General features: G+C 39.5%; 1 protein-coding gene across 1 annotated transcript; it reads right to left on the bottom strand.

Annotated features, from left to right (window-relative positions):
- Positions 1-1,371: 1,371 nt before the first annotated feature.
- Positions 1,372-3,902, bottom strand: LOC112174997 (quinone oxidoreductase PIG3). Its single transcript, XM_024312730.2, has 6 exons — positions 3,580-3,902; positions 3,204-3,383; positions 2,787-2,868; positions 2,553-2,660; positions 2,278-2,436; positions 1,372-1,783 (listed from the first exon to the last, which is right to left on the bottom strand). The coding sequence occupies exons 1-6, from the start codon at positions 3,829-3,831 to the stop codon at positions 1,587-1,589; spliced, it is 978 nt and encodes a 325-aa protein (XP_024168498.1). The 5' UTR covers positions 3,832-3,902; the 3' UTR covers positions 1,372-1,586.
- Between the last annotated feature and the right edge of the window lie 11,277 nt (positions 3,903-15,179).

Raw genomic sequence — 15,179 nt, 5'->3', positions numbered from 1 at the left:
AACTATGAACTATCTAGTTACAAAATCTCTCTCTCTCTCTCTTTCTCTCGATGATAGGAATCATTAGTGGTCATAACTAACCCTTGCTTTCTTCTGTAACTTGTTTGCAAAGATTACTACATACTTTTGAAGTGATAGTCCTTGCAATTACCAAGACGTGCTTCAATAGCCTTTGACCAAAAAGATTAAGGGAAAGAGTGACTACTATAAAGTGAAACAAATTAGACATCAATAGTGACACCCTAAAATCACCTCATCGGACAAGATAAGCGCTAGAACAACCGATATGGTAGCGGGACCCAAGCAGTTGAGCAAATTAATAAGATCCCTGATAGAATTTGATATATCAGAGAGTGATCGAGAATCCAAGATGGTCTTCTTAGAGACCGATTACACCACCAATTCATGTTTTTTTTTATGCTATGAACTCTACTCATACAATTACATATAAGGACCACAAAATTGTCTACCAACTGTTTTAAGTTTACTAAACCGGGATTGAGTAGCTATTGACCGATGTAATAGATCAAGAAGTAAATTCAGTTTTAAATGTACAATAATACATTGCATGTAAAATATGGAATCCAGACATAAATTAACACAACAATGAAGTTCTTTCAATACTTATTATTCAAGATGAAGTATATAGAGAATTCAACAACAACAACTATGCCCACGGAATATTAAAACCACACACCTCAATGCCCCTTATCTTCACCAAACAAATTCTTGATGAAGATTTTGGGTTAATACAAGATTTTGCGCCTTATCTTCACCTTAATAATGCCAATGCAAGGTTAATACAAAATGTAGAAAACAATTTCACACAAAGCACTGAATAAATCTCATATCAAGGTAATGGTAATGGCTATGTATATATCAAAGCACCAAAAACAGAGTTCTAAGCAAGAAATTTCCATTCATTATTTGCTTTCTATAAAAGTTCAACCTAATCACTTTCCAAAATTAGAAAATTGATCCTTCCCATTTCGAGAGCACAGGTGGTGGGGAAGGCAGCAACGCACATGACCGGAGAAGCCCTCTTGACGCCGTTGGCGAGAACATAGTATCATATGGACACTAGTTGGGTGACTCCATTACTGGGAGTCTCTTCTTGAGGCCTAGTTGTTATTACTAATTTCATTTTCAGTCCTCAACCTCAATTTATGCCGACGGTCTAGTTGGCTTTGTCTTTGGTCAACGGTGACTCACAAGCTTGCCTTGCAAGGAAAGGATTGAGAGAATTTTATTTTCCTTTGGTCCCCTATTTATAGTGCTTCAGATTTGTGAAATAATACTCACACTCCGATATATATTGTCCCTATCATTTTGTTTGGCACTTTACTGGGGAAGAAATAAGTAACATTAATCTAACACTAGGCAAGAACACAAATATTTAGTATACAGTATCATTACTTACCGAGATGAATCAGTTTAGCATGAAGCACGAAATTACAAACCGTATGATAGACTAAGCTTCATGTATCAGAAAAGAAGAGTACAGCATAAACATAGCAGAACCACAGTCACATTAACCTTTGCTTTATTCCCAGAACATAGAACCTGGGTGCATGAGGTCAGAAGCATCACGGAAAAAGTAGTATCTTTCCAATATGCTGGCTGGTTTCCAATAGCTGGTGAGCCTCAGCGGCTTCAGATAATGGGAAACGCTTGTAGACAACAGTTTTCACCTTGCCAGCCACAATTGCAGGCCACACGTTCTCCTCCACCTCTCTAACAATTACTGCTTTGTTTTCTGGACTTCTGAATCGCAAACCAGCCGCTGCATGCACAACAACAATATTTTAGAGATATCTAAACAAAGTGCGGAAACTCTTTGCAAAAGAGGAGGGTTATCACTAAGGTGTTAATACTGAACTCAAGATTTGATCACTGTTGTGGAAGCAGATATGCAAGATGACATGTAATACTGAAATGTAGTAATGTACTGACGGAACACTATTAAGGAACAAAGGAACAGAAGTTGGAGAAAACACATTGTGCTAATTAAGAAACATCAACTCCATAAAAGGTCACAATACTAAGGATAAGAGAACTTCTGGAAATGCTTGATATTGACAGCCACAACAAGGATACTTAAAAATTACAAATCATTTTCAAACATGGGTATCCACAAAGTATTTTCCTCTCAAATGAAACTCAGATTTCATCATAAACTATCATAGATACTCTATCATCTGTATATGAGAAATTTCTGAAAAACAATATATGAGGGCAAAAGCCTACGGTACTAAAACCAAGTAAAAATTTTGGTACCTTGGATGGTGAGGCGCTTTGAAAGCACCATACGAAGATCTATTTCTGAGACAGCGCCACTCAGGGTCCCAATGACAAAAAGCCTCCCATCAAAAGCTAAGCTGTCAAGGTTACGTTTAAAATAGGCATGCCCAATGCTATCCAAGATGACTTCAACACCTGCCAATAAGCATATACCAATATGTTTTTCATACTCAACAGTAACTGAAAGAACACAAAAAGGTATAGTAATGCTCTTGCGTAATATTAATAGGGTGTTAATAAATAGAACAAACCTTTGCCGCCTGTCTCTTCCTTTACCCGTGTAACAAAGTCCTCCGTCTTGTAATTGATACCTACGTCAGCCCCAAGCTCCTTACAAGCTGCTAACTTTTCCTCACTACCTGATGATCCAAGATCAATAACCTTAAATGTGAAAAACTGAAAACTGATTCTGTGCCACATGTGAAAAAGTATGGCTTAGAAACTGAAAACTGATTCTGTTCCACATATGAAAATGTATGGCTTACCTGCTGTGACAAATACCCTTACTCCCCGGTATTTAGCAATCTGAATAGCAAACGTACCGATTCCGCTGGAACCCCCATGAACCTGAGATTTCACCTCTGTTATGGAGATACACAAAGCTAAAGCAATTCACTTGTTCAATTATTCTATGCCTAGATCTAAAGCTTTGTTCAAGACAATATAAGAAAAACAGTGCCATAGATACCAACATAAAGATGCTATCGACATGATAGAAATTTACTTCTAGTAGCACATTCCATACATCATCACGAAAAAGTATCAAGCTACAATTTGGGAAAACCAAATACTGCAAGTGATTCAATACAGAAACAAAAAGCAACCAGAGATGTTTGTAACTTATACAACAACATTTCCAACGTAACATTAATACACCAGATTACAATATGTAAGCAAGTTACCAAAAGTGTTTCGCCTGAAGATAGCCGGCTCATCATAAAAATGGTGGACCAGACAGTGCACGCTACCTCCGGAAAGCTCGCAGCATCCTTCAAAGAAATCCCAGGTGGAACCGGTAGAACCTGTCCCGCCGGAACAGCCACCTTCTCAGCATACCCTCCTCCATTAAGTAAAGCACACACCTACATAATCCGTCAAATCTCATTTCTCTAACCGAATGTAACAATAGGGTCATTGAATACTACTGATTCCAATCTCTTGTTAGAAAATGTCATCACATTTTTATGCCTCTAAACTTTACATCCAAAACTGACCAATTCCTCTCAGAAACCAAACACAAAGCATAAGATCAATTTTTTTTTTTTTTTTCCAGATTACCTGAACGCCCACTTTCCATCTTGACACGTGTTTCCCGACGGCCTCGATGGTTCCAGAACATTCGACGCCCAGGTAGTGACTGGACCCCGGAGGTGGTGGGTACAGTCCCTTCCTCTGAAAAGTGTCGGCTCCGTTCAGCGCGGTGGCCTCGACTCTGATAAGAACCTCGTCGTCCTTGATTTCTGGGTCTTCTACTTCTTGTACTCGGAGGACCTCCGGTCCGCCGGGGGTCGTTACCACTACCGCCTTCATTGGTTTTGAGCTTCAGCAGTTCAACTGTGTCTGAATGATCTGACTAGGAAGAAGACAAGCTAGCATATCATTCAACGGTGATAAAACGACGTGTCGGGGAAGTAGGGATATATATTACCATCGTCGTTTCATCCTGATGGTTTATCTTTAGGGTAAAATGTTTATAGAGTAAAACCCACCAATAGGGTCAAAACTTTTCTTCACCGGACAAAATGATACCCAACTTTCAAAAGTGATCAAAATGATACCTAAATTTTTAAAAGTGATCAAAATGATACCTAAATTTTTAAAAACAAATCAACTTGATACCCAACTTTCAAAAGTGATCAAAATGATACCTAAAGTTTTAAAAACAAATCAATTTGATACCTCAGTTTAATTTTTTGTAACTTTTTGTTAAAATTGATCACGTGTGGTGCAGTATTTTATGGGGTTATAATAATATTTTACACAAAAAACTATTTTTCAATTATTTTTTATTTTACTTTGTTAATTCTCTTCTTCTTCTTCTATCTCTGCCTCTCTCTCTCTTCCCATTTTTCTTTGTTTCTTTAGAAGTTGGGAAACATCCGAACTTTATTTGTTTCTATGATTGATGGTAGAATTGAAATTGAATGGAAGATATATTTTTTTAATTCTATAGAAGAAGAAGATTGGGTTATAGATGATTGATGGCCCTCTGACCACAAATCACTTCAATTTTTGTGCTTGATTTTGCATTTGATTTAACAAAGAAGTTAAAAAAAAAAAGGGCTAAATACTGACTACTACGTAGTTTGGGTCCAAAATCAATTCAATCTCTAAACTTCTAATTTCATCAAGAACACCCCTGCACTTTCAACTTTGAACTAATAAGTCCAATTTGTTAGTCTTCAGACAATTGAGTCATTTAACTTGTTGACGTGGCTCATATATGGCCTATGTGTTATGATGTGGTGTTGAGGTGGTCTGCATAGTCAATTTTGGAGTGAGTCCTACTATTAGAAATCTATTAAATAAATAGTTTTTCAACAAATAATCTAACTATAACTTGAACTCATAACAGAATATTAATGAATTGGACCTATTAGATCAAAATTGAAAATACAGGGGTGTTTTTATTGAAATTAGAAGTCCAGTGACTGAATTGATTTTGGACCTAAACCACAGAGTAGTAACTAGTATTTAGCCCTAAAAAATAAACTGAGGTATTAAATTGATTTGTTTTTAAAACTTTAGGTATCATTTTGATCACTTTTGAAAGTTGGGTATCAAGTTGATTTGTTTTTAAAAATTTAGGTATCATTTTGATCACTTTTAAAAATTTAGGTATCATTTTGATCACTTTTGAAAGTTGGGTATCATTTTGTCCGGTGAAGAAAAGTTTTGACCCTAGTGGTGGGTTTTACTCAATCTTTATATGGTACCTGAACTATCACGAAATACACTTTTTGGGGAGTCTAGTGTTACCTGTATTATCCCTCCGTTAGCCATTTTAGTACTTCCGTCAATTATTCTGTTAAATTATGGGTAAAATCGTAAAACACCTATTTTTTATATTTCTTTTACAAATTTTTTATTAAACTAAACTAAAATAAATTAAACTAGGTTAAAAAAAAAAAACCTAGAATTGAATTTAGTGAATATCTAGATTTACCTACCATCTCCATTGATTAATCCTATTAATTGTTCAAGAAAAAAGTTATCTTATTAGTTGACCCAAATTAATATATATTAAATTTTCATAAAAAAGAAACGGAACAAAACCAAGAGTACTTAAATTAATTGCCCCATCAGAATAAACAACGTACTTCTCTCTTAGTACGTGCTCCATGCGCTAGGTTAGCCAAAGTTTGTCGCCGTCTTCTCTAGCTCTCGTCCGGCTGCACTGCGGCGTTGGCGTAGGCCTTTGGCCTCGCCTGCGTGCGACATGTGCGGTCGGGCGGGATGTGGGGTCTGGGATTTGGTTTGATGATCGGAGAATGGGGCGGCGAGGGTCCAAGTTATTTGGATTTCGATTTATGGCGGTGACTGCATTGGGAGGGGGTGCGCGGCAGAAGGCGGTGTCCGGCTGTGTGGAGTTAGTCGGGCTTTCGGATCTTGCAGTAGGGATGTGGGAGGACGACAGTCGGTTCGGGAAGGAAGACAGTGGGTGTTCGATTTCTGGTGCTTCTCGTCATTAGGGATCTGGGCACTCGAGTTTTGGGGGTGTTGTAACGTCCCGAACCTAAATTCACCGGTTTACTAGTCATTGGGACGGTAAACGACCTTTACTTTCACTTTTACTTTCGGTTTAGTACTTTTAGTGGCCCTAAAAGTTGACTTTTTGTTCGGGTCAAAATTTGAGAAAATGTTCTTCATGGAAGTTGTAGAGGACGTTAAACCGAGCGCGTGCATATGTAGTACGTAAAAATTGGAGCTTGTATGCGAAAGTTATGAGCGAAATAAGGAAGTTACTGTTCATGGTAAAATTTTGATTAAAATAGAAATTTACCCAGGGTAGGTTTCCATTTCCGGAAACCCACCCCAGCTCTTTCTCTCTCCTCCCCCCCCCCCCCCCCCGAGCTCTCTCTTCTCCGGTTCGACCCTTTCCTTTCTCCCTCCGATTTCCGGCGGTTCCGGCCACCAACCGGCGTGCCACCGGTCACCAGAGGAGCGCCTCCTCCCTCCGAGCACCCTAGCAACCTTGGTTTTCCACGATTTGGCCGGAAAACCACGGATCGAAGGAAAAACCCCTCCGGCTGCAGTTTGGAACTTTTGCCGATTTCAGGCGATTCCGGCCACCTTCGGTCCCCATTTTTCCGTCGAAGGTTCGGTTTTCATCACTGATCATTTCCCCTATGGCCTTGTATCACGATTTATTGTGTAGATGCTGAATCGACGAATTGAAATTCTAGGGTTCTTGAGGATTTCTGGGTTTTTGTTCATTGATCGATTTCGGCCGTTTTTAATTGTTATTTGGGAATGTTGTAGTTGAGAAGTTGAATCAGTGAGTTGAGAAGGTGCTACTGCCAAATTTTGGTGGCCATCGGAGATGGTGGCGGCGGCGCCGCCACTGTGGGCGGCGGTAGCGGCGGCTAGGGTAGTTTATAAATTTCAATTTTTAGCTAGTTAAATTCTATAATTATCATAGAGCTTATATATGAAGTTTGGTGAATTTTGGAGGAGTTTGGAATTGTTTGTGAATTTTCGAAGTTTGGAGTTTTGTGGTGGAATTATGGGAAATCCGGCCGTCGGATTTCCCTCGTTTTCATTATGGAATATGTAAATTGAGGAATTAGAATTGTGGAAGAGATTTGGGTTGAATTTGAGAAGTATTGGAGATAGGGATTTTCGGATTTCGTTTAAGTTCGTAATTATTTTATCGGATTGCCGTTTACGGAAATATAATTGTGTACAGGGCAATATCGCGAGCTACGGTTAGATGAAGGAACTCGTTTGCGTGGTTGCCCAATAGTACTGTGAGTGGACTTTTATTTTTAAATATTGATGCATGCAATTATTTTCTTAAATAATGCTCTAGTTTTAATCATATTACTTATTGAGCAAATGATTTGATTTTCGGAAATTCGATCTCTGTTTATCTCGTGGATTTGCTCTTGATAATGAGTTTCAAAGGTTGATTATGATTTATAATATTATTTGACAAATTGCTTATTTCCGAGGTAATTTTCCGAAATTAAGTATATTTCTAAATGCCGATTTAAGTTCTTGGAAGGTTCTCGAGATGAGTTTCGATGGAGTTGGATTTTCTCATTTATTTATTGACCTTTGGTTTTGGCATCGGAAGTGCCTAATTAAGGATTTTGGATTTGGTTGGTTTCTTGGAGATTTTGAGAGATTTTTTTTTGGAAATGGGATTTGCTTATATTAATTTCCGGTTTCGGTTACAGATATAAGAATATTTTGGGCGTGTGGGACACGCCGTCGATTTATTCCTATTTCTCACTTATCCATTTTGAGATTGAGAGTAATCTTGGCGTGCGGGGTCACGTCGTTGAATACATGGTTTCTATATCGCGAGAAATATGGGGAAGCTACATGGATTTACTGGTTTTCGATGATTTTTCCTCACCATACGCGGGTTATGTTATTAGGTCTCCTCCTCACTGACTTTGTGTTGGTGAGTGGCAGTTGAGGTAGCTTGTTCTCCTCCTCACCTACTTTGTGTTGGTGAGTGGCAGTAGAGGTGATTTATTCTCCTCCTCACGTGAGTGGCAGTCGAGGTCATTTGGTCTCCTCCTCGCACAATCTATGTGTGAGTGGAAGTTGAGGTTATTAGTTCTCCTCCTCGCACAATCTATGTGTGAGTGGCAGTTGAGGGTAGGTAGAGCCTGAGAGGCTCCATTTCCCGTATGGTGATATCTCTTCCTTATATCTTACCATTTCTCGACTAGTGGGGACTAGTCTGATTTCCGTGTAACCAGCAGGGCTGGTTTTATCCTGTCGAGTATCGGAGTTTCTATCTTTCCTCTCGGATGTTTGTGACTAGCGGGGCTAATCGGTTTTTCTTGAGCAGGGCTTCTCGTGAATTGTTTTCTGAATCGTTACATGCATCGAGAGTTTTTAAGGAAATATATATATGGAAAGTATAAAATCCACTTGGTTTAAAAATTGTTTATTTTTGTCCACTCACGCTAACGTATTTTATGTACTTTCCCCTGGGCCCTTCGGTTTCAAATGCCCAGTTTGCAGGCGAATTGGTTGAGGTCGGGCGTACACGGAGTTGAGGCATAGTCAACAGCATGGCTTCCGCATCTGTCGTTGAATTAGGTTTTCCTCTTATACCTTTCTGTTAGAATTGCTCTGATTACCTATGGGATTTATGATATTTGAGTTGGGATGCGTGTTTTGTGAATTGGAGACTGATGTTGATTTGGGGAGCAGGGTGGCTCCAGGAGCATAAGGATGAATCGATTGAGGAGTGTAAAAGTTTTCTACAGGTTTGGGTAGCCCATTTTAGGGGAAGTTCCGCCAAACTTTTGGTAGAATTTCTTCTAAGGTGGGCCCCGCAGGGTCACTTCGGATTTCAAGGTGAAATCCGGGGCGGGTCCTGTCAGTTGGTATCAGAGCATTAGGTTGTTAGGTTCTGTAGACTCGTTTCTATTCTGTTACCTTATATACTTGGTGTTGCCCGGTACCTCTCGAGTGATGGCCCGGCTGCAGCGGTTCCCCATCGTGTGCTCTTCGGTGCTGTGGTATTCATCAAGTGTGTAAGGTATAAAGCTAGTTGGTTCTCTTCTGGTGCTATGCCTCTTGTACGCCGACCTCCTAGGGTTTTCTTTGCGTATTCCATTGGTTAACTGTCTTGCGCCTATCCCTGGTGATGGTAGAGTAAAACTACTCTACAGTTTCGAGTTGTGCTACGAAATGTGATTCGAGGAAAATGCTGTGGTTGTCTTTTCCTTGATGCCAACAAGTTTGTTGGGGCAGGGATTAAGGTGCAGAAACCGGAGTTCGAGTTTGTGTTTGAGTGTCTGAGACGAGCGACAATAGCTTTGGGCTGTCTCTGGATGATATGATTGCTTCGGAAATCAGAATTGTGGGTGGAAATGGACTTGGTAATAATGGTGGTTTTGACTTTGAACCGAGTTTCGGGAAAGATGTTTTGTGATGTGATTGGTTGTTAAGTAACATTTGAAATATTATTGGAAGTTTTGGTGGTTCTTTGGGAACCTCAGTGTTGGAAACTATTTACAGAGAAAATTGAATAATTATTCTGGGTTGTTATGGCTAGAGTATTTGTTTTCAAGTGACTTGGGTCACTGATGATGGCAAGTGAGAAGTGATGACAGTAATTGAGAGATATAAGTAGGGTGAGATTTTTAGAAATTGTCATTTTGGGTCGTTGACCTAACCAAGGTGTATGAGCATAGTTTTGCTCGAAATAAAAGAGAAAAATTTGACCAAGGATAAGTCGACAAGCTTCAAGGTTTTGGAAACATTGGATCAGATATTGTTTTGATTAGTCTTTTGGGGACTATGAAAAGAAGTTCATTCTGGTTGTGGGTTATATCGTTATTTCCACATCTTGGTTTTCTTGATGGGCGAGACGATTATTCCTTGCGGTATTCAAGATTACAGTGACTGGTCATATTTCTGCTTGAGGACTGTTGCTTTTTAAATGTCGATTCCCTTATTGTATTTGACCACCTCTTGGACTAGATCTAAAGTTAGTTTCTACATGAGTTGAGCAGACTTGCATATCGATCGTGCGATATCATCCCCACTTTGTTATGATCTGAGTACTACCTTCGTTGAGGATGTTGCATTGCAGATTAGTATATGTGTACTACCTCTACTTTAACAGTATGAAATTTCGAGGACGAAATTTTTATAAGGAGGGGAGATTGTAACGTCCCGAACCTAAATTCACCGGTTTACTAGTCATTGGGACGGTAAACGACCTTTACTTTCACTTTTACTTTCGGTTTAGTACTTTTAGTGGCCCTAAAAGTTGACTTTTTGTTCGGGTCAAAATTTGAGAAAATGTTCTTCATGGAAGTTGTAGAGGACGTTAAACCGAGCGCGTGCATATGTAGTACGTAAAAATTGGAGCTTGTATGCGAAAGTTATGAGCGAAATAAGGAAGTTACTGTTCATGGTAAAATTTTGATTAAAATAGAAATTTACCCAGGGTAGGTTTCCATTTCCGGAAACCCACCCCAGCTCTTTCTCTCTCCTCCCCCCCCCCCCCCCCCCCGAGCTCTCTCTTCTCCGGTTCGACCCTTTCCTTTCTCCCTCCGATTTCCGGCGGTTCCGGCCACCAACCGGCGTGCCACCGGTCACCAGAGGAGCGCCTCCTCCCTCCGAGCACCCTAGCAACCTTGGTTTTCCACGATTTGGCCGGAAAACCACGGATCGAAGGAAAAACCCCTCCGGCTGCAGTTTGGAACTTTTGCCGATTTCCGGCGATTCCGGCCACCTTCGGTCCCCATTTTTCCGTCGAAGGTTCGGTTTTCATCACTGATCATTTCCCCTATGGCCTTGTATCACGATTTATTGTGTAGATGCTGAATCGACGAATTGAAATTCTAGGGTTCTTGAGGATTTCTGGGTTTTTGTTCATTGATCGATTTCGGCCGTTTTTAATTGTTATTTGGGAATGTTGTAGTTGAGAAGTTGAATCAGTGAGTTGAGAAGGTGCTACTGCCAAATTTTGGTGGCCATCGGAGATGGTGGCGGCGGCGCCGCCACTGTGGGCGGCGGTAGCGGCGGCTAGGGTAGTTTATAAATTTCAATTTTTAGCTAGTTAAATTCTATAATTATCATAGAGCTTATATATGAAGTTTGGTGAATTTTGGAGGAGTTTGGAATTGTTTGTGAATTTTCGAAGTTTGGAGTTTTGTGGTGGAATTATGGGAAATCCGGCCGTCGGATTTCCCTCGTTTTCATTATGGAATATGTAAATTGAGGAATTAGAATTGTGGAAGAGATTTGGGTTGAATTTGAGAAGTATTGGAGATAGGGATTTTCGGATTTCGTTTAAGTTCGTAATTATTTTATCGGATTGCCGTTTACGGAAATATAATTGTGTACAGGGCAATATCGCGAGCTACGGTTAGATGAAGGAACTCGTTTGCGTGGTTGCCCAATAGTACTGTGAGTGGACTTTTATTTTTAAATATTGATGCATGCAATTATTTTCTTAAATAATGCTCTAGTTTTAATCATATTACTTATTGAGCAAATGATTTGATTTTCGGAAATTCGATCTCTGTTTATCTCGTGGATTTGCTCTTGATAATGAGTTTCAAAGGTTGATTATGATTTATAATATTATTTGACAAATTGCTTATTTCCGAGGTAATTTTCCGAAATTAAGTATATTTCTAAATGCCGATTTAAGTTCTTGGAAGGTTCTCGAGATGAGTTTCGATGGAGTTGGATTTTCTCATTTATTTATTGACCTTTGGTTTTGGCATCGGAAGTGCCTAATTAAGGATTTTGGATTTGGTTGGTTTCTTGGAGATTTTGAGAGATTTTTTTTTGGAAATGGGATTTGCTTATATTAATTTCCGGTTTCGGTTACAGATATAAGAATATTTTGGGCGTGTGGGACACGCCGTCGATTTATTCCTATTTCTCACTTATCCATTTTGAGATTGAGAGTAATCTTGGCGTGCGGGGTCACGTCGTTGAATACATGGTTTCTATATCGCGAGAAATATGGGGAAGCTACATGGATTTACTGGTTTTCGATGATTTTTCCTCACCATACGCGGGTTATGTTATTAGGTCTCCTCCTCACTGACTTTGTGTTGGTGAGTGGCAGTTGAGGTAGCTTGTTCTCCTCCTCACCTACTTTGTGTTGGTGAGTGGCAGTAGAGGTGATTTATTCTCCTCCTCACGTGGGTGGCAGTCGAGGTCATTTGGTCTCCTCCTCGCACAATCTATGTGTGAGTGGAAGTTGAGGTTATTAGTTCTCCTCCTCGCACAATCTATGTGTGAGTGGCAGTTGAGGGTAGGTAGAGCCTGAGAGGCTCCATTTCCCGTATGGTGATATCTCTTCCTTATATCTTACCATTTCTCGACTAGTGGGGACTAGTCTGATTTCCGTGTAACCAGCGGGGCTGGTTTTATCCTGTCGAGTATCGGAGTTTCTATCTTTCCTCTCGGATGTTTGTGACTAGCGGGGCTAATCGGTTTTTCTTGAGCAGGGCTTCTCGTGAATTGTTTTCTGAATCGTTACATGCATCGAGAGTTTTTAAGGAAATATATATATGGAAAGTATAAAATCCACTTGGTTTAAAAATTGTTTATTTTTGTCCACTCACGCTAACGTATTTTATGTACTTTCCCCTGGGCCCTTCGGTTTCAAATGCCCAGTTTGCAGGCGAATTGGTTGAGGTCGGGCGTACACGGAGTTGAGGCATAGTCAACAGCATGGCTTCCGCATCTGTCGTTGAATTAGGTTTTCCTCTTATACCTTTCTGTTAGAATTGCTCTGATTACCTATGGGATTTATGATATTTGAGTTGGGATGCGTGTTTTGTGAATTGGAGACTGATGTTGATTTGGGGAGCAGGGTGGCTCCAGGAGCATAAGGATGAATCGATTGAGGAGTGTAAAAGTTTTCTACAGGTTTGGGTAGCCCATTTTAGGGGAAGTTCCGCCAAACTTTTGGTAGAATTTCTTCTAAGGTGGGCCCCGCAGGGTCACTTCGGATTTCAAGGTGAAATCCGGGGCGGGTCCTGTCAGGTGTAGTGGTGGAGGATGACAGCTGCTGGTTCTCTGTCGGCGACGCTTGTTCGACGGCGGTGGAGGTCCGAGAGCGGCCACGGAGCGGCGATCTGGGAGATGGGAAGGCGGCGGTGGTGCTTCCTGTGCAGGACCGTGTTTGGGCTGGATCCACTATCTGGGCCCTCGTTGACCTACTTCGGTTGTGGGCCGGTCTTAGGCCTAGTGGTTTTTGGGCCTGGGGCTTCACCCTAGGTCCATTAAGGTTTTTTTATTTTAAAGTTGTTTGTTATTTATGCTATTTACTATGTTTCCGCTTTTTGCGAGAAATAAGTTCCTACAATAGTTGTGTAGGACTAGTCGGGCTATGTGCCTGTGTATGCACTCAAAGTGCCTTGTCTGCTCTAGGTAGGCCGCGAGTTTGCTTCATCAAATGGTCGCTTTCGCCTTGTGGCAGGGTGAAGCTAAGTGTCGTCAGATTTATCATCTGGCGGCAACATAGTAGGAAAGCTGAGATTATAGTAATTATGCTACGTTGTAATCGGGTTACATATCGAGTTATCTTTCCGTTATATCACTGCTATATCAAAGCAAATGGAGTAGCCAATAGTGCACTCTTTACTAGTTGGTGCTTGTTAGAATACATGTCTTATGTAGAGATTCCTGATATTATTTCGGGAAATACTCTAGTTGCTTATTGTAATCAGGGATTTAGGCTTAATGCCCCCCCTTGTATTCGTTAATTTCATTAATCAAGGCTGAGGGCAGCCGCACCAGCCCTTTATTCAATAATAATAATAATTAATTGCCTCAAGTATCCCGGGAACAGTGAAGAATAAATTGGATGTTATTCTTTTTTCCTTTTTTATGTGTCAAATTTTTTTTTTTAATTATAGATATTCAGTATATTAAATTCAATAATTTCTAAATATGAATGAAATACTATTTTACCCTTACCACTTTACTCACATGAATGTCACATGACCACGTAGGCATTTTTTAACGGAATAATGGACAGATGTACTATAAGGGCAACTCCAACCATTGGCACCATTTGGGGGTGCTATTCTCATTTTAGCACCCCCTTGTTGCACTATTCATATAAGACTCAATTCTCATCTCCAACCATGAGGTGCTATATGGGAGTGCTATTTTCACTATTATTGACTAAAATATAATATGAGTATAATTTTGATGAATATTATATTAAAATATGTTAATTTAATTAAATTAGGTAAAAAACATAATTTAACATTTTATCAAAATATTTAAAAATTATTCTTATTATTTAATGAATTTTAAAAAAGTTAAAATTTTTTTTTTGTGTCGGCATATATGACAAAGAATCAAACTATTTAGAATATATTTTGATGTTTTGTGTTGGCAGCCGAATTTCGATATGATTTCAGTGCCACGTGTCAATCTCTAATTGGCTGTCCAAATTACGGTTGAGTATTTGTCCGCCACGTGTCATATCTTATCTAATGATATCAACTCAAACCGTCCATAAATATGGGATCATTGTCATCCTCATCTCTCACAAATTCACAAACACTTCACATATCCAAATCGAGTTGATTAGGAACACTAAAGTGGGTGTTTTCCATTGATGGAATTTTCCCAAACTTTTCCGTATTTTTCAACTCTCTCCAACAATGCTCAAACACAAAATCACAACCATTTGTGTTGTAGTACGTTGATTTAACATTCATGAGCTACATATAATATTAAGTAAATAAAATATTAATTAAAAAATTAGCTTAGTATAAATCGATCAATAAACTATATAAGAACATTTTACTTTTAACAACTACATGAGAAATAAAAAAATAATCATTATTGAACATATTTCAATATAATTACCTCGTCCTCTATATTTTCGCCGCTTCTTCATTGAAAGTGTTCGACCTTGTTAAGAGCTTGGCACCACTTCATACATGCCGGACTTATTTTCTTCCAACGAGCTTGGCAACTAGAAGTTGTTCTATGCATGCAAACTGCCGGTTTGTGAGCATTGTACTCCTCCAAACACGACTCCACAATAACTCTGACATTTGATCTTTTCCGACGGAACCATCACCCCCAACGGTGATCCAAGCTCGGCAAACAATAACTTCTTCATTGTGTCTCCATGAATCCCCTCTTGGAGCCATTTTTCACAAGACAAAAAAAATATATATATAGATATA

Source organism: Rosa chinensis, chromosome 1, assembly GCF_002994745.2.
Source record: "Rosa chinensis cultivar Old Blush chromosome 1, RchiOBHm-V2, whole genome shotgun sequence".
In the NCBI taxonomy this organism is placed as follows: domain Eukaryota; kingdom Viridiplantae; phylum Streptophyta; class Magnoliopsida; order Rosales; family Rosaceae; genus Rosa; species Rosa chinensis.
This window is presented reverse-complemented; position numbering and strand designations above follow the sequence as displayed.

Bases quoted from the DNA above. Each gene is read 5' to 3' on its own strand.
- LOC112174997 (XM_024312730.2), bottom strand. From the start codon at position 3,831: ATGAAGGCGGTAGTGGTAACGACCCCCGGCGGACCGGAGGTCCTCCGA. The intron at 2,437-2,552 runs GTTTGTTCTATT...GCTTATTGGCAG, and splicing joins GGAAGAGACAGGCGGCAAAG to GTGTTGAAGTCATCTTGGAT. The intron at 1,784-2,277 runs GTACCAAAATTT...TTGTGCATGCAG, and splicing joins AAAGCGCCTCACCATCCAAG to CGGCTGGTTTGCGATTCAGA.